The sequence below is a fragment of the Eptatretus burgeri genome, chromosome 10, assembly GCF_056783735.1.
Source record: "Eptatretus burgeri isolate ZD-2024b chromosome 10, Ebu_testis_v1, whole genome shotgun sequence".
In the NCBI taxonomy this organism is placed as follows: Eukaryota; Metazoa; Chordata; class Myxini; order Myxiniformes; family Myxinidae; genus Eptatretus; species Eptatretus burgeri.
Window position 1 is genome coordinate 38782039 of NC_140970.1, and position 25135 is coordinate 38807173.

Genomic DNA, 25135 nt, shown 5'->3' on the forward strand with positions numbered 1-25135 from the left:
TGTTTAAGAGAGTTTGGATGTTTATTAGTCTGAAGTTTAAGATGCTTTTCCAAGACTGGGATAAAGATTGTGGAGGGTGAAGCTGCATGTTTAGACAGAGTGTTTGAGCTGCAATATAAATGATATTCGCCTGATAACAGATTTGACAAGTGATTTGACAATTTTTGAACAACTGTTTAAAATGATTTATTTGTTTTGATAAAAGAAAATGGATTCGTAATTGAGAAGGTCGGAGGAAGTGATAGATGGTTTGTGTATGTGAATTGGAAAAATGGCAGCATGTTTGCTGTTTTGGTGAGAGAGAAGTGGATAGATGGAAAATGTCAGAGATTTAAAATGTCGATGGAAATAGCAAATGAGATGGATGTTTTGAGTATACGTACAACTGGGATTTCTGTATATTTTAGCAATGTGTTTTGGGAAATAACAAGGAAAGGGATTAAAATATTGATATGACATATAATGCAAGTTTAATGCTTCCATAACAATCTTTGTTAGTCTTGTAGAACTACATGTGCCCATGACGTTTATTGATTGGTGTTTAATTGATGCTTTGTTTGTTTCGGAGTGTTGAAAGCAGTCTTTGAAGCAATGTACGATTTCATCTAAATGAAGTTTCCACACAAAGATTGGACGATGGGAGAAGCCAGATTTGGGTGATTGAGCATTCAACACATGATTATCCCTCCCCTTCCTGAGGAGATAAGATGGAGCAATGTGGGAAAAGAAAGAAAAAACCCACTGAGGAGAAGGTTGAGCAAAGTCTTAACGTCGGCGTTGTGTGGTGCCTGCATGGAGGAATGTTCTCAGCCACACTCTCGATTGCCGCTCTGCAAATACATCGTGAACTTGCTGTGGTTGCTTCAATGTATGACAGGCCTGCAATTCCACACTGCGCTCCTTCAACCCAGTGTCCGGCCCAAACTTGTACTTGCCCACATCTACCTTCTCCTCAGCTCAAGGAGTGCTTCGATTGTGTTTCCCGTTGGGTGCCGCTCTCTCCACACCCTGACCTGTTTATCTTCTGACTTCGGGTAGCATGTTTCCAATGTGTGACACATGCTGATGAACAGGCCATAAATTAAATGGAAACTCACTCATTTTCTGATATGAGCACACGCTGCCATTGTTGATTGAACTTGAATAATGGAAATCTTTTCTCCTTCAGGAATGGGACATGGTAATCATGTGTAAGAAAAATTATTCAAATTTTCCTTAAAAAAAAAAAAACGGGGGAGTGTGGGGGAAAAATTTATATTAATGTATTTTAAATTGCAACAAATGGAGTTTCAGAAATGTAACTTCTATGCTGCAAATTGAATTGGCTGTCATTTCTGGCCAAAAGACTTTTGCCCTAAATGATAAGAAATGTGTTGTTCTGGAGCAGAGTGACTGAGCTGATAAATGAATCTTTGCTTAGAAAATGTACGAAGTGGCTTTTCATCTAAAGGACGCGTCTATAGTCTGGGTAAATATCCCCCAACCTTTCTCTCATGGAAGTATAAAATGCTTTGAAATCTAAAAGTTTGGAGTACGAGCACGTGAGGAAGTATTTTTTCTCAGTGGCTCAGTGGCTCAGTGGAAGTTTCTCAGTGGCTCGTACTCCTTGGAACTGACCAAGTACCAAGTTAGAATAAAACTCTCTGATGTAATGTAGAAGTGAATTGAATCGGGTTGGTCTAACTGTTAACTAAAGTAAGAATAAATGAAATATAACCAAATAATATTGCAAACAAATGGGGATTTTTAAGTTCATTGTACAAGGGTGAGAAGTGTATGGTGTATAATTAGGAAATAAATTGTTTCACAAGGAAGGACTTGTGTGGACATCAGTTTTATCATTGTCGATAGGGTTTTTTTGTAGGATTTTATAATCAAATCGGACAAGCGTTAAACTCTGTCTGAAGTCAAATAGGATTCCACAATCGGCCAGTTAGAATACTTCAGGAGGACAACGATCACAACAAAGTGGGTTTAAAAAATCCACGCCATTGTAGTTATTTTTAACTTTAATCGTTGATTTTGAAGTATGTTTTTGAATGTCTATAACAATATTTTTTGGTTCATCACCCTGTTCTTTCATAAGACGAGCAATTTCGGAAGATATTTGAGAAATCTCATATGCTCCGGGTGAGACCATTATCGTTTTGTATCCACTTCCGGGATTATAATTAAACTTGTCATTTTTATCAGTTATATTAAATAAGGTATTGTTATGTTTGAGGGGGGGTATGCATTCAAAGGGTAATTAGGATGTTTATTTAGGTATGCCATGCTGTTCGAGTTTACCAGGATCTCGATGTAATAAGTCGCAATTCAGTGGTGATAAGTTGTCTAGTAAATGTTCATTTCTTCAAGGGGGAAATGATAATTGTCCCGTAATTAGATAGGGACACGGGATAGGGTAAGTGTGTCTGCGTAAACCCCTTTTAGTAGTCCCTGGAGGCTGGCCGTGACGTCGCAGGACAGGGCTGCGGATGGCTCTGCCCCGTGATCACGATTGGCAGAAGGCGACGGCGGTGGGCCAATAAACGGCTCGATTGGAAGTGACAAGGACAGGAGGATAAAAAGGTTCTGTTCGGGGTCGAAAAGGAAGAGGAAGAAGATCGGGACAAAAAGATCGTGTTTTTTTGGTGTGGAGGCTGTTTCGCGGGAAGCGTACTTGTTGTTGTGCTGATTCGATCGTGTTCTTCATCGTGTCTTGGAGCCTTGCTGAGGCTCGTGCCTCACCTTGGTTGGCTCTGGGGTTCTGCTGACTCGAAGTACAGGGTCGAACGGCGGGCGGACCTGCCTCCCTCTCCTGCTCGCAATTTGGCGCCAGAACTGGTTCCCTGACGGCTGTGAGCGGACTTGGGCCAAGACCAGGAGGTCGACAGCACCACGGTTTCTCCTGCCCCCCTGACGAGAGCAAGGCCAGCTCGTCAAACGCCAATCCAGGGACAGTTGCGTCCACACCACGGTCCAGCCTGACCACCAGAAGTAGCTACGTTGTGTGTGTGTGTGTGTGTGTGTGTGTGTGTGTGTGTGTGTGTGTGTGTGTGTGTGTGTGTGTGTGTGTGTGTGTGTGTGTGTGTGTGTGTGTGTGTGTGTGTGTGTGTGTGTGTGTATGTGTACTTGGCGCCTTAGAGGGTTTGAGAATTGTATATTCATTGGAATTGTCTGTGTTTTCCCCACGCCCGATCCCACACCATCCCGTCGAATCGCCCTGGATCCCTTTTCTTGCCGAGTCTTGTTATTTCTGGTTAATAATAAAAACAAATAAACATCATCAACTCAGTGAAAAGTGACTCGTGCCACCTTCCTCGTCCCGTTTGCGGTAGAGCGATTAGAACCGCCATGTTTGGGTTATAAATAAATAAACCGCCTCCATCATTTCGGCTCATTCTACGTTGGCGGGACTGTTCAAGTCCCGTGGACGTCACAGTATTATAAGTTTCCATGGACAATAAAGATGCCTCATATTCTTTTGTTGGGTCAAGTTGTAGTGGGTATGGGAATGAAGATGTGTGGTCGCTTGTTGTGAAATTAAAACTCAGGATTGTGCTTCTCATCTTACTTAATATGAGATAAAATGTCTTTATATTGAGATTTATTAATTATTTTCATGTTCATCAACTGGTCTAAAATGGCTGATGCTTCATTAAAACAATTGTTATTTCCAGCCTTCTTACTACCTAACAACAATAACAGTCTATTAACTAATTGCGATGGGTCATTTGGAAGAAAACTAATACCTGAACCAAGGATACTTAAAGCCTGAATAATGTGTTTCTCCTTCTCATTTTTCCTACTTTTACTAGAAATACTAACCCTATAATTTAGAGTGTTCAGCAGATCAATATATACTCTATCATCATTATTTTTCATATCCAATGGTTTATCAATATACTTTGATTCATCCCTCACAGTTGAACCTTGTCTTCCATCTTTTGTGAGAAGAAACATTAATCTCGGAGTTAGTTTAACAGGGGGTTGAGCAGAACCCAAGAACCTTAATTCATCATTTAATATCAATACCTTTTCTTGAACAAGATGAAATATTGCTGGTTGTTCTGTTGGAATGAGTCCTGCTTTGGTTTTTGAATCCGCTGAATATTCATTGTTTTGAAGAGCATTCACAATATAATCAGGGGGTCCATTAATCTCTTCCAGTTGTTGAAATAAACCTTCATCATCATATTCTAATTCTCCTAAATGCTCTAATTCTTCCTCCGTCATTTGATCAAAATCTTTTAACATTTGAAGTTTTTTAGGAGTATATTCTACTGTGGGAACTGTGGAAATATCTTTCATTTTTCCTTGGGAAGTTTTTAAAAGTGGTTTATAAAATTTCTCTTGTTTTCTTTCAAATGCTTCTTCGCCCGTTAGTTTCTGTCTGCGTTTCTTCTTTATGTCTTCCTGTTGTTTTACAACTTTTGAAACCAACTCTTGATGTTCCTTAAATCTTCTTGCTCTTTCTTTTACATCCATTTATTTATTGTAAAATATCATTTAATGAATTGTAAAGATCAACAGGGAAATTTTCCTTTTCTTCATCATTCAAGTCGATGTGTTCAAATAAATCCTTTTCTTTAAATATTTCATCAAATTCTTTATTAACATTAATGCGAGTTGTAATTTCTTCTTCACTAATACTTGCATCTCTGCTTTTCATACGTTTGCGTTGAGTTTCTTCATCAACATCAAAACCGAATGATAAAATCTTCACTCCGCTCAGATGTTTAATAATTTGTCTCGTTCCTTCTGGATTAGTTTCTAATATCCCAAGACCACCAGATTTTAGTTTCTTTAACTCACTCTTACAATGTGAATATTTTGTTGTCCCAAGAGAAACCTCAAATATTTGACCTTCATTCCTCAATCGCATATGTTCCTCCACTGAAATATAGTGATAATCTTCACCTTTTACTTCTCCAGGTCTTATTGCTCTAGTTGTTGTTGATACAATGCGTATCACGGGGTGTTTTTTAAGTAAATTTACAATATTCTCATTTGTACTACACAAGAACCTTGATTTATGAAAGTTTTTTCCAGAAGCAGATTTACCCACAAGATTTACAACAATAGTTGTCATTTATATATGTAATTGTTTATAAACCAAAAAATATATCCCTTAATATCTCATCTTGTTTCACAACAATATATTTATATTTTTCAGTCGTGTGCTTCATGTAATCCTCAAATTTCTTTTTACTACATAATGTAGAACAATTATCTCTCCAAAAATTATTGATATCTATTGAATTTAACTTGAATAAAATAAAAGTATTAGCATTGTTTCTGATGGAACGACGAGGAAGTTGAAAGTACGATTGACTAAGATAAATACAATTACAAGAAGAATGTCTCCCTCTTGTGTAGTAGCTGTCCATTACCGTTTGGTTTCTCTCATTAACACAATCATCAAAGATAATGAGGTTCTTTTTTGATTTATCCAAATCTTGGGGAGACGGTATATCATCCGTATTATCACTAAGAATACAAGTTATCGGATTTGATTTCTTTTTACATCTCTGTGTATCACAAAATAGTTGAATTATATCTTCAATGTTATAATCATTTAGGCTTTTTTGACGTTTAAATAAACCGATTATATCTTCTTTTTAAAGACCAGCATTAAAACCTTGTGAGAGTAGTTGATACTCTGGTTGAAAACTCGACTTTGTGAAAATTATTAAGTTATCATAATCTAAAAAGTTGGGAGAGGAGCATCTTTAAAAGTAAGCAGGTTTTTCCACATCCACTTGAACCAACTATGAGACATCTTAATGAATTTGGGAGATTTTTATGGTTGTTAAATTTTATCTTATTTTCCCAAATGGGTAAAAAATCATTCATTTATATATTTGGAAAACAGGTTATTTAATTTATTATTGGCTTTTTTAGAAACTCTATATTTTATGCTAAGTTCAGGTTTCATTTCAAGATAATCCATTATTTTATTTATACAATATCTTGTGTTGATATTTCCCTGAAAATCACATCCATGAATAATATATAACAACAATCCTTTGAACACTTCTCTAATACGTTCAGTTTCTTCCCTTGTAAGGAAAGGTGTGTTATCACCCTCACACTTTACATTCATTTCTCTAATCAATCTTGTAAAGTAATTCATTTTTGGTGTAAATCTAAAAGAATTATTTTCCTTTTTATATTTTTTATTATCATTAATTAGAAGATAATCACAGAATATACATTGTTTATAGGCTTTTGACTCTGTGTTTAGGCCTAATCCCCGTATTTCACACGCAGGACAATTCTCAAATTTGTCATATGGAGAATCAGGAAAGTCTAGCATATTTATAAAGTAAAACTTTACTTAAACTGAAATTCATCTATACTTTCAGTTGTATATTGACTCATATTTAATAATATTACCATCGATATCGATATACTTTTTTTCATTACCAGATTCAACGACAACATTTTTTATATTAAAGGTAATTTTAAAATGATCGTTAACTACTATTGAACGAAATGTCATTTCACCTGATATATTAACATCCTTTATTTCATCAGGATTTACATCTTTTGGGTTGTTGAAAAAAATACAAATTTCTCCTTGCATATTACAGATGGTCTTATCTTTTCTTTCTAAAGCTTCATCCATAAGGTTTTTGTTTTTTGATACTTTTTCTTGTTTCATTGCTTTTTCTAGTTTTGAATATATTACCAGAAGGAGAGGAGAAACTTTTGTTAGAGATACTTTAATTGATGTTCTACCAGGTATACTAAAAGCCCTTCCACTGAAGGAAATTGAAGAACTCATATTATTTACCATAATTGTTTTTATCCAATAGTTGTTATATTTATCTTTGTTCAATTTTACATCCTTGACATATTTCTCAGTATCTTTAAAAAATGAAGAGATTGATTGAAACTTGTCTTTTGTGTCTTGAAACATTGTATTTATTAAGTGAAAAAGTTGGAGGATAAAATGGTTTTAAGCACAGATTCACCTGTAAAATAAACGAAATTTTCATCAAGAAAATTTTAGTTTAAGCAAAGATTTATTATATAAATATGGTGAATACAACATACTGCGGTTTGTAATCACAAATATAAACATTATAGAAAACACCTCCGAACCAACAAACACACATTTAATCTATTTCATAAAATATCTCCTCTTGAGTTGGAAAGAAAACATTGTGATATCTGTTCAAAGGATGTTTTGAAGAGAAGTTATAATAGACATCTTCAATCACAAAAACACAAGAAAAATGAGTTTAAAGTAAAGGGAGACTATTATATTGAAAACACTGATGGGGCATTTAAAGGGCATATAAAAATAAGGATTTTTCAATTTGGAGAACCCGGTCCATCATCAATAGCTGAATCAATTGAAATAGTGAAACCTGATGTTGAAAAAGTTATTATAAAGACATTAAAAGAAATGAAAACTTTAAAGTTTTACATGGGAGTGAAAATGAATATGAAAAGACAAGATGAAGAACAAACTCCTCATATGAGAACAGATCTTCATTTTATAACATCATTTCACGATTTTTTAAATAGTGGGGTTTATGAAGAACTATCAAAACAAGAGGAGGATGTTGATAATATAGTGGTAGGAAGTGGATTCAATATTTTAAAAATCATCTTTTTAGATATACACATTCTAAAATCAAACCCTCTTAAAGCTTCTTCTTATATTGAATTACCAAAAGAAATGAAACTAAAGAAGGCAGTTGTTAATATTAAGAACAATGATAATAAATGTTTTCTCTGGTCTGTTCTTGCTCACTTTCATCCACCAAAATGTAATTCAGAAAGAGTAAAACAATATATGAAATATGAGAATACCTTGGACATTAAAGATTTTAAATTCCCAATGCCACTAACAGATATTCCTAAATTTGAGAAAAAGAATAATCTTTCTATTAATGTATATGGATTAACGGATACAAATGAAGTTCAAATATTAAAAATTTCAAACAACTATAAAAATGAAGAAACACACATTGATCTTTTATATTTTAGTGTTGGAAATAATTCACATTACACATACATCAATAATTTATCAAGATTAATCTCTTCTCAGGTATTCAGAACAGCAAACAAAATATATCCTTGTAAGCGATGTCTTAATTCATTTCATACAAAAGAACGATTAGAACAACATTCAAAATATTGTAGTAATCATAAATCAGCTGTAATTACAATGCCTAAACCTGGTGAAAAGATTTCTTTTGAAGATTATAATAAATCTATCATGCACCCATTTGTGATATACGCTGATTTTGAGTGTATCCTTAAAAAGAGAAATACTGCTTCTCCTAATCCAAAAGAATCATATACAAATAAATATCAAAAACATATTCCTTGTGGTTTCTGTTATTATATCAAATCATCTGTTGGAGAAAAGTATAACAAACTTGAACATTATAGTGGAAAAAAAGCTTCACAAGAGTTTGTAAAACGATTAGAAAAGGATTGTATAAGACTCACTAAATTAATGAAAGAAACAAATGAACTGATGAAATTAACCAAAGAAGAAAAATTAGAATTTAGAAAGAACAATATCTGTCATATTTGTGAGGGGGAAATTAAGGAGTCTAAAGTTAGGGATCATTGTCATCTTACTGGTAAATATAGAGGTCCCGCTCATTCCTGTTGTAATCTTAATTATAAATTACCTTCTTTTATTCCAGTCTTTCTTCACAACAGCGCCAACTATGATACACATCTATTTATAAATGAACTTTCAAAAATACCAGGGAATATTTCTGCCATAACAAACACAAGTCAAAAGTATATTTCATTTACAAAAATGATATTCACAAAACCTTTAACTCGTATTAGGTTTCTAGATTCTTACAAGTTTATGGGAACACCACGAGCCTACCTCGCATCAAATCTAAGCTCCACGGACTCTTTTCCAAATCTTAATTCATTCTTTCCAAAAGAGGAAATTCTCACTAAAGAGGAAATTCTGATTAAAGAGAGAATTCAAAGTAAAGAGGAAATTCGAATTAATGAGGAAATTATGAAGAAATTCTAACTGAAGATGAAATTCTAATTATAAAGAAAATTCGAACAATGAATGAAATTCTAACTAAAGAGGAAATTCAGATTAAAGATGAAATTCTGATTTAAGAAGGAATTCTTACGAGAGAGGAAATTCAAACAAGGAATGAAATTCAAAGTAAAGAGAAAATTCTTACAAGTAAGGGAATTTATCCTTATGATTATATGGATTCATTTATGGGATTTAAAGAAACACAACTTCCTTCAAAAGAAAGTTTCTATAATAACCTTTATGAAGAAGAGATAAGTGATAAGGAATATAAACACGCACAAGAAATATGGAAAATATTTAAGATAAAGAACCTTGGAGAATATCATGATTTATATCTAAAAACAGATGTTTTATTGTTAGCTGATGTGTTTGAAGCTTTTAGATCACTCTGTCATAATAAAAATTGTTATGGATTAGATCCTTCCCACTATTTCACAGCTCCTGGTTTAGCTTGGAGTGCAATGTTGAAAATGACAAAACAAGATATAGATTTAATCAGTGATGTTGATATGCTTTTGATGATTGAGAAGTCCAAGAGAGGTGGAATATCACAAGTATGTTCAAAAAGATATGCTAAAGCAAATAATAAATATCTTCCAAATTATGATAGTGAAAAAGATAGTAATTATTTGATGTACTTTGATGCTAATAATTTGTATGGATGGGCAATGTCTCAATCTCTGCCTTATGGTAAATTAGAGTGGGTGGAAGAAAAGGATTATGAAAAGGCTTTGATGAATATTATTATTTCTTCTCAAGAGGAATTCAATGACGAAGAAGAAGGTTATTATTTTGAAGTTGATTTGAGGTACCCAAGTGATCTTCATAATAAGCATAAAGACCTTCCTTTTGCATGTGAGAAAGAAACCCCAAAGAAAGAATGGTTCAGTGATTATCATAAAAGTTTTAATATTAAAGGCAAATCAACAGAAAAGTTATTAACAATATTCTATGATAAAGAGGGATATGTTTTACATCAGAGAAGCTTAAAACAGTTTTTGAGAGAAGGATTGAGAGTGGCTAAAATTCATAGAGTTTTAAAATTTAAACAAAGTCCTTGGGTGAAAAAGTATATTCAATTCAATACAGATATGAGAGCAAATACAAAAGTAAAATTTGAAGGGGACTTTTATAAATTAATGAATAATGCTGTATTTGGAAAGACTATGGAAAATGTTAGAAACAGGCAAAACATTAGATTCGCAACATCTTGGAAAGAAGCTTCGAGATTGATAAATAAACCAAGTTTTGAGAGAGAAGCGGTTTTTTCAGAGAACTTTTCTGCAATTCATATGAAAAAGGAAAGTATTGTAATGGATAAACCAATTTATATTGGAACAGCAGTTCTTGATTTATCAAAGATATTGATGTATGATTATTTGTATAATGACTTAAAGAAAGAGTATGGTGAAAATGTTTCATTGTTGTATATGGACACTGATAGTTTTATCCTAGATATAAAAACTGATGATGTTTATAAAGATATGAAGAAAAATATTGGAGTATATGATACAAGTAATTTCAGCAAGAAGAGTGAGTTATTTTCCAAAAAGAATGAAAAGGTTATTGGTAAGTTTAAGGATGAGTTGGGTGGAAAAGTAATGAGTGAGTTTATTGGATTGAGAGCAAAGGCATATGCTTATAAGTATGGTGATCAGATTGATAAGAGGTTAAAGGGAATAAAGAAATAGGTAATAAAGAAATCAATAACTTTTAGAAATTATTGTAATTGTTTGATGAATAAGAAAGAAGAATATAGGAAAATGAATACAATAAGAAGTTATAAACATAACATATATAGTGAAGAAGTAAATAAAAAGGCATTAGGATGCTTTGATGATAAGAGATTTATTTTAGATAATGGAATAGATTGTGTTCCATATGGATATTGTATGATAGAGTGAATAGAATAGATTGTGTTTTAACGATGGGAAGATGGGTTAGGGTTTTTTAAGGGCTACCGCCGCGTTTTTTTGCAATATATAAATGGTCAAGCCAAGTATAAATCAAACTAAAGAGTGGAGAAAATCTCAGTCTTGGTATATGAATGGAAAACATAATGAATGTGAAAAATATCAAATAAGTCTTATTGAAAAAATAACTAAAACAAAGGTAAATAAAACAAATAAGCGAATCAATTTAAAAAGTAGTAAGTTAGAGGATGTAAAGAAAAAAATGAATATCCTTGAATGGACTGAAAACTTTGATGGTTATCAATTGAACAATGAAAAAACAATTTACTATAATCTCAAAATGATATGTGGCTCAGGAGGTGGTCAAACAAGAGCATTAAGAGAAGTTTATCATTTCGTAATGGCACAAAAGGGGTGTCTTAAAAAATATAAAGATTCAAATGTTTTGTTTTTCAATATTTTAGATGGGGATTATTGTGGAAAGAAAATTAAACTATTGAAGGAATTTGAGAATGAACAAATCTTTATAGGTTCAATGACTGAGCTAAACAATATGCATCGGTTATTTGATAAAGAGTGTCCCGAGGCTTAGACGTTTCAGATATTTCTTTCGAATCACCTTTAACAAATCACATTACCACTTTAGAACTTGAACAAATCTTTATCTTATTGCATGGATTATTTGAAAAAAAAAAGTGTCCCCAGGTTAAAAGGGGAGACAAATAAATATACCTTGGGATAAAAAGGGGGTTTATTTTTAGGGAAAAAAATATGAATCGCTGAAAATCCCCCATTCATTTACATGGGGAAAAGTGAGCCAGAACCAGTATATTCACCCTACTGATATTGTTGTCACCCAGGTCGTCCGGCTGTCCGTCTGTCCGTCCGTCCGTCCGGGCGTCAACATTTATAGCTGTGAGTGCAATAACTCATAAACTGTTCGCCATATCGATTTGAAATTTGGGTCACACATGTACCACCTGAAAAGGAAGAACCCTATTGATTTTGGGCTGTCCCGATCCAAGATGGCCGACTGGGGCGGCCATCTTGAAAAAAATGTTTTTTGTAATAAATGGAAAACCGCTTATCTGATTTCAATTATTTTTGGTTACTACATTCCTCACCCCTGGGGAACTTTTTCGAGATGATGACCAAATGTTTTCTTGTTTCCAATTCACCTCCCTCATTATCTGGAATATGTATGACCTTTTTCATTCAATGGCGTGGGATTCCCCATCTCTGATGGTATATTTATTACTTGTCATGGAAATATGCAAACTTTACCTTCACTGTCACCTTAATTGATTGATGCATGCATTTCACTTCCATATTCTGAACCAAATTATAAAGATGGTAAACTACACTGTCCTAACCTACAGTGTCAAAGAGGAATACAGGACGGTACTGTCAAAAGTCGTAAGGGAGACTCTTCATTGCAACCCTTACTGGGACTACTACTCTCACAATGTCCACAGTCCTTTAATACCATCGACAGCACAACCATGTGCTCCTTGGGTCATCGTTGTCATTTTCTGTCATGTTACACATGCACAGCCATTGCCAATCGCATGTAAGTTGTGGTTAAAAGGACACTCCATATATGCAGCAAATGGAGTTGAAAATACGGGATAATTGAAAGTTTGTGCTGGTACTACGTGAAACCTGCAATATACTTGTCATTATGCAAGATAATTTTAACCGGAGGCATCGTTAAAAATTTCTCTTAAACACAAGTCTCTATGCAAGAATTAAGTTTTGGCAGTTGTGCAACTTAAACTTCTCTAACATAATTTATAAAGATATGCGGGATGGTTCGTTCTTTTGAAAGTTGTTAAAGGGGAATGAGCTTATTCTTCATTCGGATGCAACACAAAGCTGTGGGGTAGTATCATGGACTGACAGCGCAGCTGTACTGCTGATTTAATGCCCTCTGCTGGTAATGACAGGAATTTCTAATTTTGTTCATGGTGCCGGTGATAGCTCACCTACTCTTCGTGAAAGACACCATGGGATCCACGAACTAATGCTGGCAGACGGGATTCCCGTTTAACGTCCATCCGAGAGACGGCACGCACATTGATGAATCCCCCTGCCTCTGAAACACCTGATTTGAATCCAGGCTAAACAGCTTGGAGGCGAGTGTGCATACCTCGAGGACATCCTGTCAGCCCAGAGGAATGAACTGTAACACTCCCCTCCCCAGCTCGAGATTTCCATTTTTACTACTATGTGTAGGAGTGTTCATTAGATGTGATTGACATTTTTTTTAACGTTTAACTAGTTATGATCAACGAATCTGTGATGATTCGTACATGGTGAACATACCATCCGACACCTCCACCGTTATGCAAAGCAACCCAGGTTGCACCTCTGAAAGCATCACCAATGACATTTTGTACCGCCATGTCTGCAAGAAACAAGTGGTGGATCACAGACAATGAAACCTCAACCTCTGGTTTACATGGTCTGATGAGGACTGAAAAAAAAAGCATGAAATATGGTGGTCAATCAAATAAGGTAGACCTGCACAAAAAGCTGATCCATCGTATATGTTGGAAGTTTCACGGAAAGGGCTGTCTGTCCCTCCCACATCGTGATGATCTCTGCTGACTACAATGGGAGCCTGAAGGAAGAATTGATAATTTGCAGATTTGCACATAATGAAAACGGTTCATTGTTCAAATTGTTGTATCACTCAAGTGAACAATATATATATATATATATATATATATATATATATATATATATATATATATATATATATATATATATATATATGTATATATATTTATATATTGTTACGTTTGAGGGGGAGGGGGGTATGCATTCAAAGGGTAATTAGGATGTTTAATTAGGTATGCCATGCTGTTCGAGTTGACCAGGATCTCGATGTAATAAGTAGCAATTCAGTAGTGATAAGTTGTCTAGTAAATGTTCATTTCTTCAAGGGGGAAATGATAATTGTCACGTAATTAGATAGGGACACGGGATAGGGTAAGTGTGTCTGCGTAAACCCCTTTTGGTATTCTCTGGAGACTGGCCGTGACGTCACAGGACAGTGCAGCGGATGGCTCCGCCCCGTGATCACGATTGGCAGAAGGCGACGGCGGTGGGCCAATAAACGGCTCGATTGGAAGTGACGAGGACAGGAGGATAAAAAGGTTCTGTTCGGGGTCGAAAAGGAAGAGGAAGAAGATCGGGACAAAAACGATCGCGTTTTTTTGGTGTGGAGGCTGTTGCGCGGGAAGCATACTTGTTGTTGTGCTGATTCGATCGTGTTCTTCATCGTGTCTTGGAGCCTTGCTGAGCGTCGTGCCTCACCTTGGTTGGCTCTGGGGTTCTGCTGGCTCGCACTACGGGGTGGAACGGTGGGCGGACCTGCCTCCCTCTCCTGCTCGCAATTTGGCGCCAGAACTGGTTCCCTGGTGGCTGTGAGCGGACTTGGGCCAAGACCAGGAGGTTGACAGCACCACGGTTTCTCCTGCCCCCCTGACGAGAGCAAGGCCAGCTCGTCCGACGCCGATCCAGGGACAGTTGCATCCACACCACGGTCCAGCCTGACCACCAGAAGTAGCTACGTTGTGTGTGTGTGTGTGTGTGTGTGTGTGTGTGTGTGTGTGTGTGTGTGTGTGTGTGTGTGTGTGTGTGTGTGTGTGTGTGTGTGTGTGTGTGTGTGTGTGTGTGTGTGTGTGTGTGTGTGTGTGTGTGTACTTGGCGCCTTAGAGGGTTTGAGATCTGTATATTCATTGGAATTGTCTGTGTTTTTCCCCACGCCCGATCCCACACCATCCCGTCGAATCGCCCCGGATCCCTCTTCTTGCCGAGTCTTGTTATTTCTGGTTAATAACAAAAACAAATAGACATCATCAACTCAGTGCAAAGTGACTCGTGCCACCTTCCACGTCCCGTTTGCGGTAGAGCGATTAGAACCGCCATGTTTGGGTTATAAATAAATAAACCGCCTCCATCGTTTCGGCTCATTCTACGTTGGCGGGACTGTTCAAGTCCCGTGGACGTCACATTGGTGTCAGGGTGTTGGATGTTCGAACCCCTCTAAATTATATTTGGTATCGGGAGAATATACCAAGATTAAAATCTCGCCACGAATTGGAATATAAAATTACTACAGGAAAGCGCGCGAGCGCGAGAAAATTTTGGCGGGATTTTTCAAATTTAAATTAATTGGCGGCAAACGGGACTTCTGCACCATGGCGGATGTGCAGATGTTTGAGGAGGAAGGCCACGTGTCTGGCAGCGAGTCGGGGGAAGAAGGGAGAGACAGGGGTAGGGTTGGAACCTCCCCCATTCCGAGCGTGGACCGTGCTTCATCGCCCGTAACGGAGCCGGCAGCGCCGGAAACCGGCATGATGACGATCTGGACAATGTTGGAACGTTTAATGAGTGCAATTACAGCACAGGGGGCAAAAATGACGGCACAGGGGGCACAAATGGCAGAAATGACGCAACAAATGGAAAATCAATTCGTGACACAGAGGGCAGACATGACGGCACAAATGGAAAATCAATTTGTGACACAGAGGGCAGAAATGACAGATCAATTGGGGGTATTGGGGGTACAGTTGGGTGCACGGATTGATTTAATGAGGGATGAATTGGGGGAAAAGATGGAGAAAATGAAAACTGAGATGCAGGAGTGTGTGGATGTTAAATTGGGGGAAATACAAAGTAAATTCGAGGATAGATTGGAGGAAACAAAGGTAGAAATTACATTGGAGGGCGAAAATATACGGAAAAAATTGGTAGATAAAATTGATGCAACGAACATTCGTGTTGATAAAGTGGATGAAAGCCTGGAACGTCATCGTGCCTGTGTGGATGCTCGTATGCAGCTGCAAGTTGAAGAGTGGGGAGAGCTGAGGAAGCAAGGGATGAATTTGGCGGAGGAAGTAAAAGGATTGGAGGCTCGTTTGGATGAACAAGATAAAATTATGAGCCAAGATGAAGTCTTGGATAAAGGCCTGGTCGAGCCGTCTTTTGTAAGTAGAGTGTCCGGGTTGGTTGAGGAGCAGCTACAACCTCGCGACGGAGCCTTGGAGGAGGTTGTGCGGGCCCAGAAGATCATGCGGGAAGAGGTGAATCGGTCCATTCAACGTTTGGAACAGGAGGCAAAATTGACCCATGAGACCCTCACCACAAAACATCTTTGGCCACAGTGGGCTCCGAAATTGGATACGTAGCCACAAGGGTGTTTGATCCCTGGGCTGGATTCGGACAAGGGAGAAACTGAGAAGCGGGCCACCGTAAAAGTGATCCCCCTGGTAAATTTCGACGGGTCAGGGAGCGTTGAAGCTTTTCTGACGCAATTTGAGTGCATTTCCCGAGTAAACGGGTGGAATGAGCGGGAACGTACAGGGAATTTGGTGGCAACGTTGCGGGGACCAGCCACAGATGTGTTAAACGTGATCGCGGAGGGGATGTTGACCAGCTCCCACATTTGCGAGGCGTTGAGCCGTCGGTTTGGGTTCGCGGCAAACTGTGATCTGGTGCGGGCTCAGCTCCAGCACCGCAGATTAAAGCCGGGTGAGACAGTGCCGGAGCTGGCACAGGACATTTACCAATCAGTCAGGATCGCGTATCGGGACCTTCCAGTGGAGGCGTGGGACAGACTGGCACGAGATAAATTTTTAGCTGCTCTTCCGGACCCTGAGGTCCGAGCGCTAGTGGAGCTACAGGATCCACCCACCGTTCACCGAGCGGCTGAGTGCGCGGCCAGGCTGGCCTCGTGGAGGCGGCCGGGTCGGGTGCCCGAGAGGCCATCGGTGACGGTCCGACAGGCGGAGATCCAGGATCAAGGAGAAAGGCTGGGAGAAATTGGCATTACCCAAATGTTTCAGGAAATTTGCCAGAAACTGTCGGGTTTGATGAGGGGTAATTCGGTAGTTGATGCGCCGGGGCGATGGGGTCCAGCCCAGCCAAAAGAGCAATTTGATTATGGCCGAGGGGGTCCGGAACCGGAAGAGACATTACACCAATACTCACGGGGGCCTTTTATGGGGAGTTGTTTCCGGTGCGGGCGAAGAGGACACATGCAACGATATTGCCGGTACCCGGCGATGGAGAGACCCTCCAATAGACTTTCAAGCCCGGAGAGGGTGAATCCTCCTGCTGAACCGCCAGGTCTATCCGAGATGCCCTTTCATAGGTCGGGTCCGGAGATCACTGTGGGGGATCGGGGAGACTAGATCGGGCTGAGCATATAGGGCCATGCTCGGCTGCTGAGATTGTGGCGAAGTGCCTCCTTTGGTGGAAAAAAAAATGAATTGTGGGAAAATTGGCATGTGTTTGTAAGTTCTGCTGGGTTTTAGAGTGACAATAGGGACAATTGGTAATTGGTAACAAAGCGGGCACAAGTGGCTGTCCAATGGCTGGTGCGTGGATCGGGTGAGGAAAAGTGCTGTGTGAATTGTTTCAAGTTAAGAAGTGAAATGTATGGTGCACACGTTGATTTTTTTTATTGGACATGGTGTGGTAACAGGGAAGGTCATGGTCGGTGAAGTGTAAGAAATGCAGGTGTCACATGTAAGGCCGATGGGGTGGGGGAGTCATGTGGGTTTTGTGGGTGGGGATGATGTGCTTGTCCACAGGGATTGTTGAAGCTCACGGTGAGCGGGAATTGCGACCCCCTTCAAGGAGATTCACCACCTGGTGGCTAATGGTGACAGTGTCTGGAGGCAACTGGGAGAGGGTCTGGTTGGGCGACCAAGGCGGGTAGGACCTTGGCGACCCAGGAAGGCCAGAGGAGCCAGTGAGACCCCTTCCAGTGTGTTGTACGGGATGAGAGCTGATGGCTACCAGGGGGTGGGAATCAAAGGGAGCGGGGCGGAGAAACGTCTGGGTTGGACTAAAGCTTACCTGTGGGCATGGTTGCACCTGAGATGCCCCCATCATCTTGTGGTAACCCACCCCACGGCCACGACGGGATTCAGCCTGCACGATTAAAATGAGGACCATGACCTAGAAATGTGATGATGACCATGGTGTGAGTGTTGTGAAGATGTATGAGTCCCACTCGATCCCGCACAACTTGACATGTGCAGCAAGGGCATGATGTCCGCATAATTTTGGGGCAAGCAAATTTGAAAATTGGCTCCCCAGGTAACGCTGGGTCTGTTTGCATCCACTGGGGGAGGCGGTCAAGTGTAAATATCCTGTGAATAGTGTCGTTAAGGCTTAGAGTAGGAATGTAAAGTATCAGTGTTGTGTTTTTGTGGAACCTTTTGTTTCCCCTCCCCAGATCACTGGAAGAGTGTAGGGCAAGAGCGATGATCCAGAAGATGGAGTGCAACTTCGCTCAGTGCTGTCATGTGATAAAAAAACGAATGATTGTTTAGGCGAGGATAAGGCCATAAGGGGGTAGTACATTAAGCAGGATATGTAAGTTAGCTGCGACTCGCTGCCCATTGCCACTCCTACTTTATTTCGTTAGGTTAATTAGGTGTGAGTCAGTAAGTGTTAAGGCTGGTACGGTAGCGCCTGTGATATACCTTGCAGGAGCTGCGGCACCAGAGGAGGGGGCAGTGTTACGTTTGAGGGGGGGGTATGCATTCAAAGGGTAATTAGGATGTTTAATTAGGTATGCCATGCTGTTCGAGTTTACCAGGATCTCGATGTAATAAGTAGCAATTCAGTGGTGATAAGTTGTCTAGTAAATGTTCATTTCTTCAAGGGGGGAAATGATAATTGTCACGTAATTAGATAGGGACACGGGATAGGGTAAGTGTGTCTGCATAAACCCCTTTTGGTATTCTCTGGAGACTGGCCGTGACGTCACAGGACAGTGCAGCGGATGGCTCCGCCCCGTGATCACGATTGGCAGAAGGCGACGGCGGTGGGCCAATAAACGGCTCGATTGGAAGTGACGAGGACAGGAGGATAAAAAGGTTCTGTTCGGGGTCGAAAAGGATGAGGAAGAAGATCGGGACAAAAACGATCGTGTTTTTTTGGTGTGGAGGCTGTTGCGCGGGAAGCATACTTGTTGTTGTGCTGATTCGATCGTGTTCTTCATCATGTCTTGGAGCCTTGCTGAGCCTCGTGCCTCACCTTGATTGGCTCTGGGGTTCTGCTGGCTCGCACTACGGGGTCGAACGGCAGGCCGACCTGCCTCCCTCTCCTGCTCGCAATTTTGCGCCAGAACTGGTTCCCTGGCGGCTGTGAGCGGACTTGGGCCAAGACCAGGAGGTCGACAGCACCACGGTTTCTCCTGCCCCCCCTGACGAGAGCAAGGCCAGCTCATCCGATGCCGATCCAGGGACAGTTGCGTCCACACCACGGTCCAGCCTGACCACCAGAAGTAGCTACGTTGTGTGTGTGTGTGTGTGTGTGTGTGTGTGTGTGTGTGTGTGTGTGTGTGTGTGTGTGTGTGTGTGTGTGTGTGTGTGCGTGTGTGTGTGTGTACTTGGTGCCTTAGAGGGTTTGAGATCTGTATATTCATTGGAATTGTCTGTGTTTTTCTCCACGCCCGATCCCACACCATCCCGTCGAATCGCCCCAGATCCCTCTTCTTGCCGAGTCTTGTTATTTCTGGTTAATAAGAAAAACAAATAAACATCATCAACTCAGTGCAAAGTGACTCGTGCCACCTTCCTCGTCCCGTTTGCGGTAGAGCGATTAGAACCGCCATGTTTGGGTTATAAATAAATAAACCGTCTCCATCGTTTCGGCTCATTCTACGTTGGCGGGACTGTTTAAATCCCGTGGACGTCACAATATATATATATATATATATATATATATATATATATATATATATATATATATATATATATATATATATATATATATATATATATATTTCCATGGACAGCCAATGGAAGAAGTTCAGTCTCTTGAAGTTCTCGGCCCCACCATTAGCCATGAACTCATCTGGTCCAAAGTCATTACAAAGCTGGCTTCCAGAGCCAGCTGGGTATCTTCTGTCGATCTAAGTTTTTCCTTGTAAAATCAGAACTGCTTTCAGTGTACAAAGCCTTTGGCCATAGCTCAATTAAGTACTTCTCTCTGCTATTGGCTGTCACCACAGAATCACATGTCTCTCTTGTATTCTGTTGAATATAAAGCTTGCAACCCAATTGGAATCTTTTGTAACGAGGCCAAAGCACAAGGCTTGTTGCTTTTACATTGTGGGCAGGTCTGTAGTCTGTTTGTAACCTCCTCTTCTCCATTATTGCTTCCTCTACTTTCTCAGTTCTCAAACTCTCCCCAGCAATTCCAGGATGCATGCATTCTTACAGTAACCCCCTTTTAGTTAAACTTCCAAAATCCAGGTGGATTGCACACCTTAACTCAGTTCCCCACTTATCCCATCTATGCAACTGTTCCGCAGGCCTTTCTTTCCCACTCTTCCCTCCAGGGTTTCAAGCAGGTAGTGAACTGCCACCTCATTCCACCCCATCCTAGCCCATGATCTTTATTACCCCCATAAACCATTCCTAACCCAACCCTTTTACTTGTTGGTTTCAGTTTTAACTCTTATTTTCCTGTTCGTTAATTCCCTTGATAGTTGAGGCCAAATGTTGCCTTGTTATCCCATTCTCAGTTCAACATTGCTCTTCTATGAGCATCACTCTTGAAGGAAAACAAATGTACCATACTCTTGATAGCGTACTGGTGCTCTTGATGCAGGCTTTTGGTAAAAGTGATTGTTTGCCGTTGCCTTATAGCAGTACTGTCAGATCCCGCTATTCGTGGGGGATACGTTCCTGGAAAATTCCACGAATGTCGAATTGTTTCAATGGAAAAACTGGGGAGAGGCTCCCAGGAGTATATGATTCATGAGGGAAAATAAAAAATCAAGTGAAAAACTGCGAGTACACCCAAAAAACAGTGAAAACGTGGAAAAACCGTGAATACGTGAAGAAACCACAAAAAAACCCCGAACACCGAAGCGCATGACTATGAATGTGGAAACAGGTTGCCTTATATAAACTGTGAATACGCCGATGAAAACGCAGAAAAACTGTGAATACGCCCACGAAAAACTGCGAATATGCCCATGAATATGCCCGCAAAAAACTGAATATAGTGGCAAATCCAGGGGGGTTTCCTGGTTGCCCGGAAAAACCCCCTCCCTCCCAACAAAAAAATATTTACCATTACAGTGGCAAACCCAGGGGTTCCCTGGTCACCCAGAACTCCTCCCACGAAAGTGTGCCACAAAAAAGACCAGAAGCCTCAGAAAAACTGTATCAATACAGTACCTAATAAACAATAAACCACTAACAGCTCACAGTAATTTATTTGGAAAATTTATAATTTTCTGTTATTTGGAAACCCCCACCCCTACCCAATTCCTGGATTTGCCCCTGGAATACGCCCATGAATATGCCCACGAAAAACTGTGAATACGCCCACGAAAAACTGTGAATACGCGAAGCACAGTGCTCTGAATGTCGAAGAAGGTCGCATTTCATAAATCACGAATATGCTCATGAAAGCGTGGAAAAACCGTGAATACGCGAAGCACAGTGCCGTGAATGTCAGCAGGTTACCTGACCTTAATTGTTTCCTCTGCAACAGCCTTGTTGAAAGCTTCTGCCAAGGCCACTCTTCCCCTCTGCTCTGCATAGAGTATTCTTGCTTGAGATCCGACCACCTGTGAAAATGGCCACCACATGGGAGATGCATTTTTAAAATGGCTGTAATGGATAAGATTTTTGTCCTTGCTATGCACAGTAATCGGGTACCTTACCATCTATAATTCTGAAACTTTCAGCCCAACCAGATGATTTGCTGCACCGACAAACTCTAACTTACAAGGGTGAAAGATTTCTGCAGCTGTGCTATTTTAACAATGCTTGGACTTGATGAAATTGCTGCAGATGGTAAAGAAGGAAAGTGGAAAAGCTGGTCTTTACTGAAACATCTTCATTTAAAATATTGTCAAATCATAAGATGGACGTGTTCAGAGTGAGGGATAATAATGTGAAAGTCATGGAAGGTTTCGTCTTCCTGGGTTCGAAGATTGAAGTGAGTGGATAATGTGGAGGAGAAATTAATGGATGGTTAGTGGTAATGAGAACAGCAATGTCCCGGGTGTGTCATATTACCAATCGGCTTGCTGACACTTGCCAAGCCAACCGATTCGTTGGAGAGTTTGCTTGAGTGCTTAAGTCACTTGATGAGTGCTCTATAAGCTGTTTGGTAATGGAACACACCCAGCGATTGAGAAAGATCTGGAAAGACAGATGTGTGACTACAAACCAAGGAGGCTGGTGAATAATCTGGAATTTCCAGTTGCAAAGTATGGATGTGAGTTGTGGACAGTGAAGAAGAAAGAAAGGAATAAGATTGACAGTTTTTAAATGTGGTGTTGGAGACTAATGTTAACATTCCATGGGCTGCAAGAAATGAGACACCATCGACATTTGCAGCGCTGATGCTAAAACAGAAAATGTCTTACTTTGGGACACATCTTGTGTGCAGAAAAAGGAAAATCTGTAGAAATCAGCCATGCTAATGATTCGTGTGTTCAGGCAGACCTTGTATGTGCTGGATGTGTGGGGTAAACGCTGCAACCAAGCAGTCTCTGCTCATACTTGGGCCAGCAGTGCAGGATGGGGGAAATCTGATCTTAGAGAAATGCTGAGAGAAATCTGATCATGATTATGTCACTAGAATCGGTCATGACGTGACAGAACTGGTTAACTTGTTATAATATTTTTTACTTCCCAGAATCTCAGAATGGGATTCGGACATCGCTATACAGCAATTGTTCAGTGAAGATTGTCCAGACATCGGCATGCAGCCTCATTGTCTATTGGTGATTGGCTTCCATGCTGCCTGTGAGTACATATACTCTGTTTGATTTTGCTTTTGGTGTTCTCCATATAATTGTATTTTAAATTGCTGGGAGGTGTTTTGATTTGTTGTTTCTCTTTTTGGAGGGGGAGGTTATTCCAGTCTCCTATGGTGTTAAGGTTGTAACTATTAAGGTGTGCCTCAGTGCAACACTGGAGGCACAAAGCAGTTGGTGTTTCCACTCCTGGAGCAGACTACTTGGTTGACGGTGGTGGGCTTAAGATCCTCGAGTCCCAAGTTTAAATCCTCCTTCCCTACCGTTGAATTAATACCAGGTGGGGTTGACTCAGCCTGTCATCCTTCCAAGGTCGGCAGAATGAGTACCAGCTTGCGGGGATGATTGAGCCATTTGAGTATCCTGCGTCGGAGTGGCGACCCATCCAGGATTGTGCTCAATAGCTCAGGAGACTGCTTCGGCAGCACTGATGCTCAGTCCTGAGTATGGTCCAAATGGATGGTTTTCTCAATAGCAACTTCATGGTGTACTGTCTTGTCGAGCAGTATGAGCCTACTTAGCCATCGTCAATGTTTTAATGAAGGCCAGACTCGAAGGAGTTCAACATTTAACAAACGCTGGAGATTCTGGCATAGTCATGAGAGACAAATGTATGCAAGACTGGGGGACACCTGATGTATTGCAAGATTCTTCAAATTGTGGACATCAATATTCTACCTGTCACCTTATAGTTAATTATTTACATATTTATTACATCAATGAAAGATTTTTTATTTTTTCCCAAAGCAGATATCACTGTATTGAAGTTTTTCATGTATTCTGAGTTATGCTTTGGCACAAAGTTGGAATATGGAATTTCAACATGTCCCTGGGCATGGCAAGGATATCACAAAATACACGTCCCCACCCACTCCCCCTCTCTCCGACGTATATCTTCCTCCGTCCATTTTTTCAGTATGATGAACATTTTTCACTTGACATTGGACACTATACTATGAGTCTGTAAGTTCTCCTTTTCAGATGCTCAGCAAACTGAGTTTAAAATCCTTACGAGGGGGGGGGGGAGGGGGGTTTTCATGCCCGATCTCACTCTGTAATACAATGCTGATCTTGATGTCTCAGTGGTCTGTTTACTACCTACTAGACTTGTTTTTACAGACTCCTATGAATCTAGTCATTAGCGCACGCTCGTGAAGTAAAAAGAGTGGTTAAGCGATTGGTCCGGTACGTGCATGCATACTGACGTACATGTCTGCATTTTGTTATTGCCTTTTCTCTGGAAACGCTTGTCGGATTGACACAAACTTTTCACCATATGTGCAGAATGCAGAATGTTAAATGATAATTATGATGTCATCGGTCATGTGGTTTGGCAGCCATATTGGTTTTTGGGAAAATAATTTCCAAAACGGCTGAACAGATCGAGGAGAAACTTTACAGGTGTGAGCACCTATCCATGAGGAACAAAATGTTCCCCACCTATGATATCATAGTTCACATGGTTTGGCAGCCATATTTGATTTACCCTTAAACCTTTAAAAACCTTATTCTCCAGAATGGCTGCACAGATCGAGGGCTAACTTCACACGCATGTTCCCCAGGCCTTGGGGATATCAGGGTGTTCATGAATAATTAATATGTCACATGGTTTGGCAGCCATATTGGATTCAAGGAAAATATTTTAAAAAACTCTCTCTTGAACCGCTGCATCAAATGACGTGAAACTTCCAAATTATGATATAGTCCTGATGGGGAGTATATGTTTTAAATCTCAACTTTATCAGACACATGGTCTGGTAGCCAGAATTATTGAATTCTTTAATTCTTTGAAACTGAGTTTTTTTGTTTTTTTTTTGTTTTTGAATAAGGCTCACTTGACAGCGCCTGGATGGTTTTGATGATAGAAGAGTAGCAGTTGAAACCTGAGTCCTATCCAGGTTCCTCCTGATGACTTCATCTTTGCTTTTGACTTGATCGGGTTCCTTCTGATAACTCCAATGCAGTATCAATTTTATTTAGTCTTCCATTTGATTTGAATTTAATTTTTTTTTAATTACAAATTTGCCACCAGAAGAGTTGGCTCACATCAATCCTTCTCAAGACTGCTTGGATAAGTATTGTATGAATACCATCTAGTTAATGGAAGAAATTATCATCAATATATTGGAGTAATATCAGATTGATGTATAATTTCTCGACAAAACCAGACTAGGTGGTTTAATGGTTGGACTTAGAGGTCCGTCCAAGTCTAGGAGGTCAGTAGTTGAAACCCTGGCCAAGTCATACCATAAAGACTTTAAAAATGGTACGTGCTGCTTCCTTGCTTGACGTTCAGCATTTAAAAGGATAAGATCATGCATAAGAGCCCATAGGTTGGCATCAATCAGGAGGAGAATTTCTCCTTCGGAAATGTCCTGCTGAGTG

At 39.8% G+C, this 25135-nt stretch overlaps 1 protein-coding gene across 1 annotated transcript in view; it reads right to left on the reverse strand.

The window, feature by feature from the left end:
* Positions 1–21602, reverse strand: part of LOC147018357 (urocanate hydratase-like) — a 33627-nt gene extending 12025 nt beyond the window's left edge. The window contains exons 1-3 of the mRNA XM_085897942.1: positions 21452–21602; positions 13462–13561; positions 13264–13345 (exon numbers count right to left, since the gene is read on the reverse strand). Coding sequence (XP_085754068.1) covers positions 13264–13345; positions 13462–13561; positions 21452–21571 — 302 coding nt within the window. The 5' untranslated portion in view covers positions 21572–21602. The remainder of the gene's footprint in view (positions 1–13263; positions 13346–13461; positions 13562–21451) is intronic.
* Between the last annotated feature and the right edge of the window lie 3533 nt (positions 21603–25135).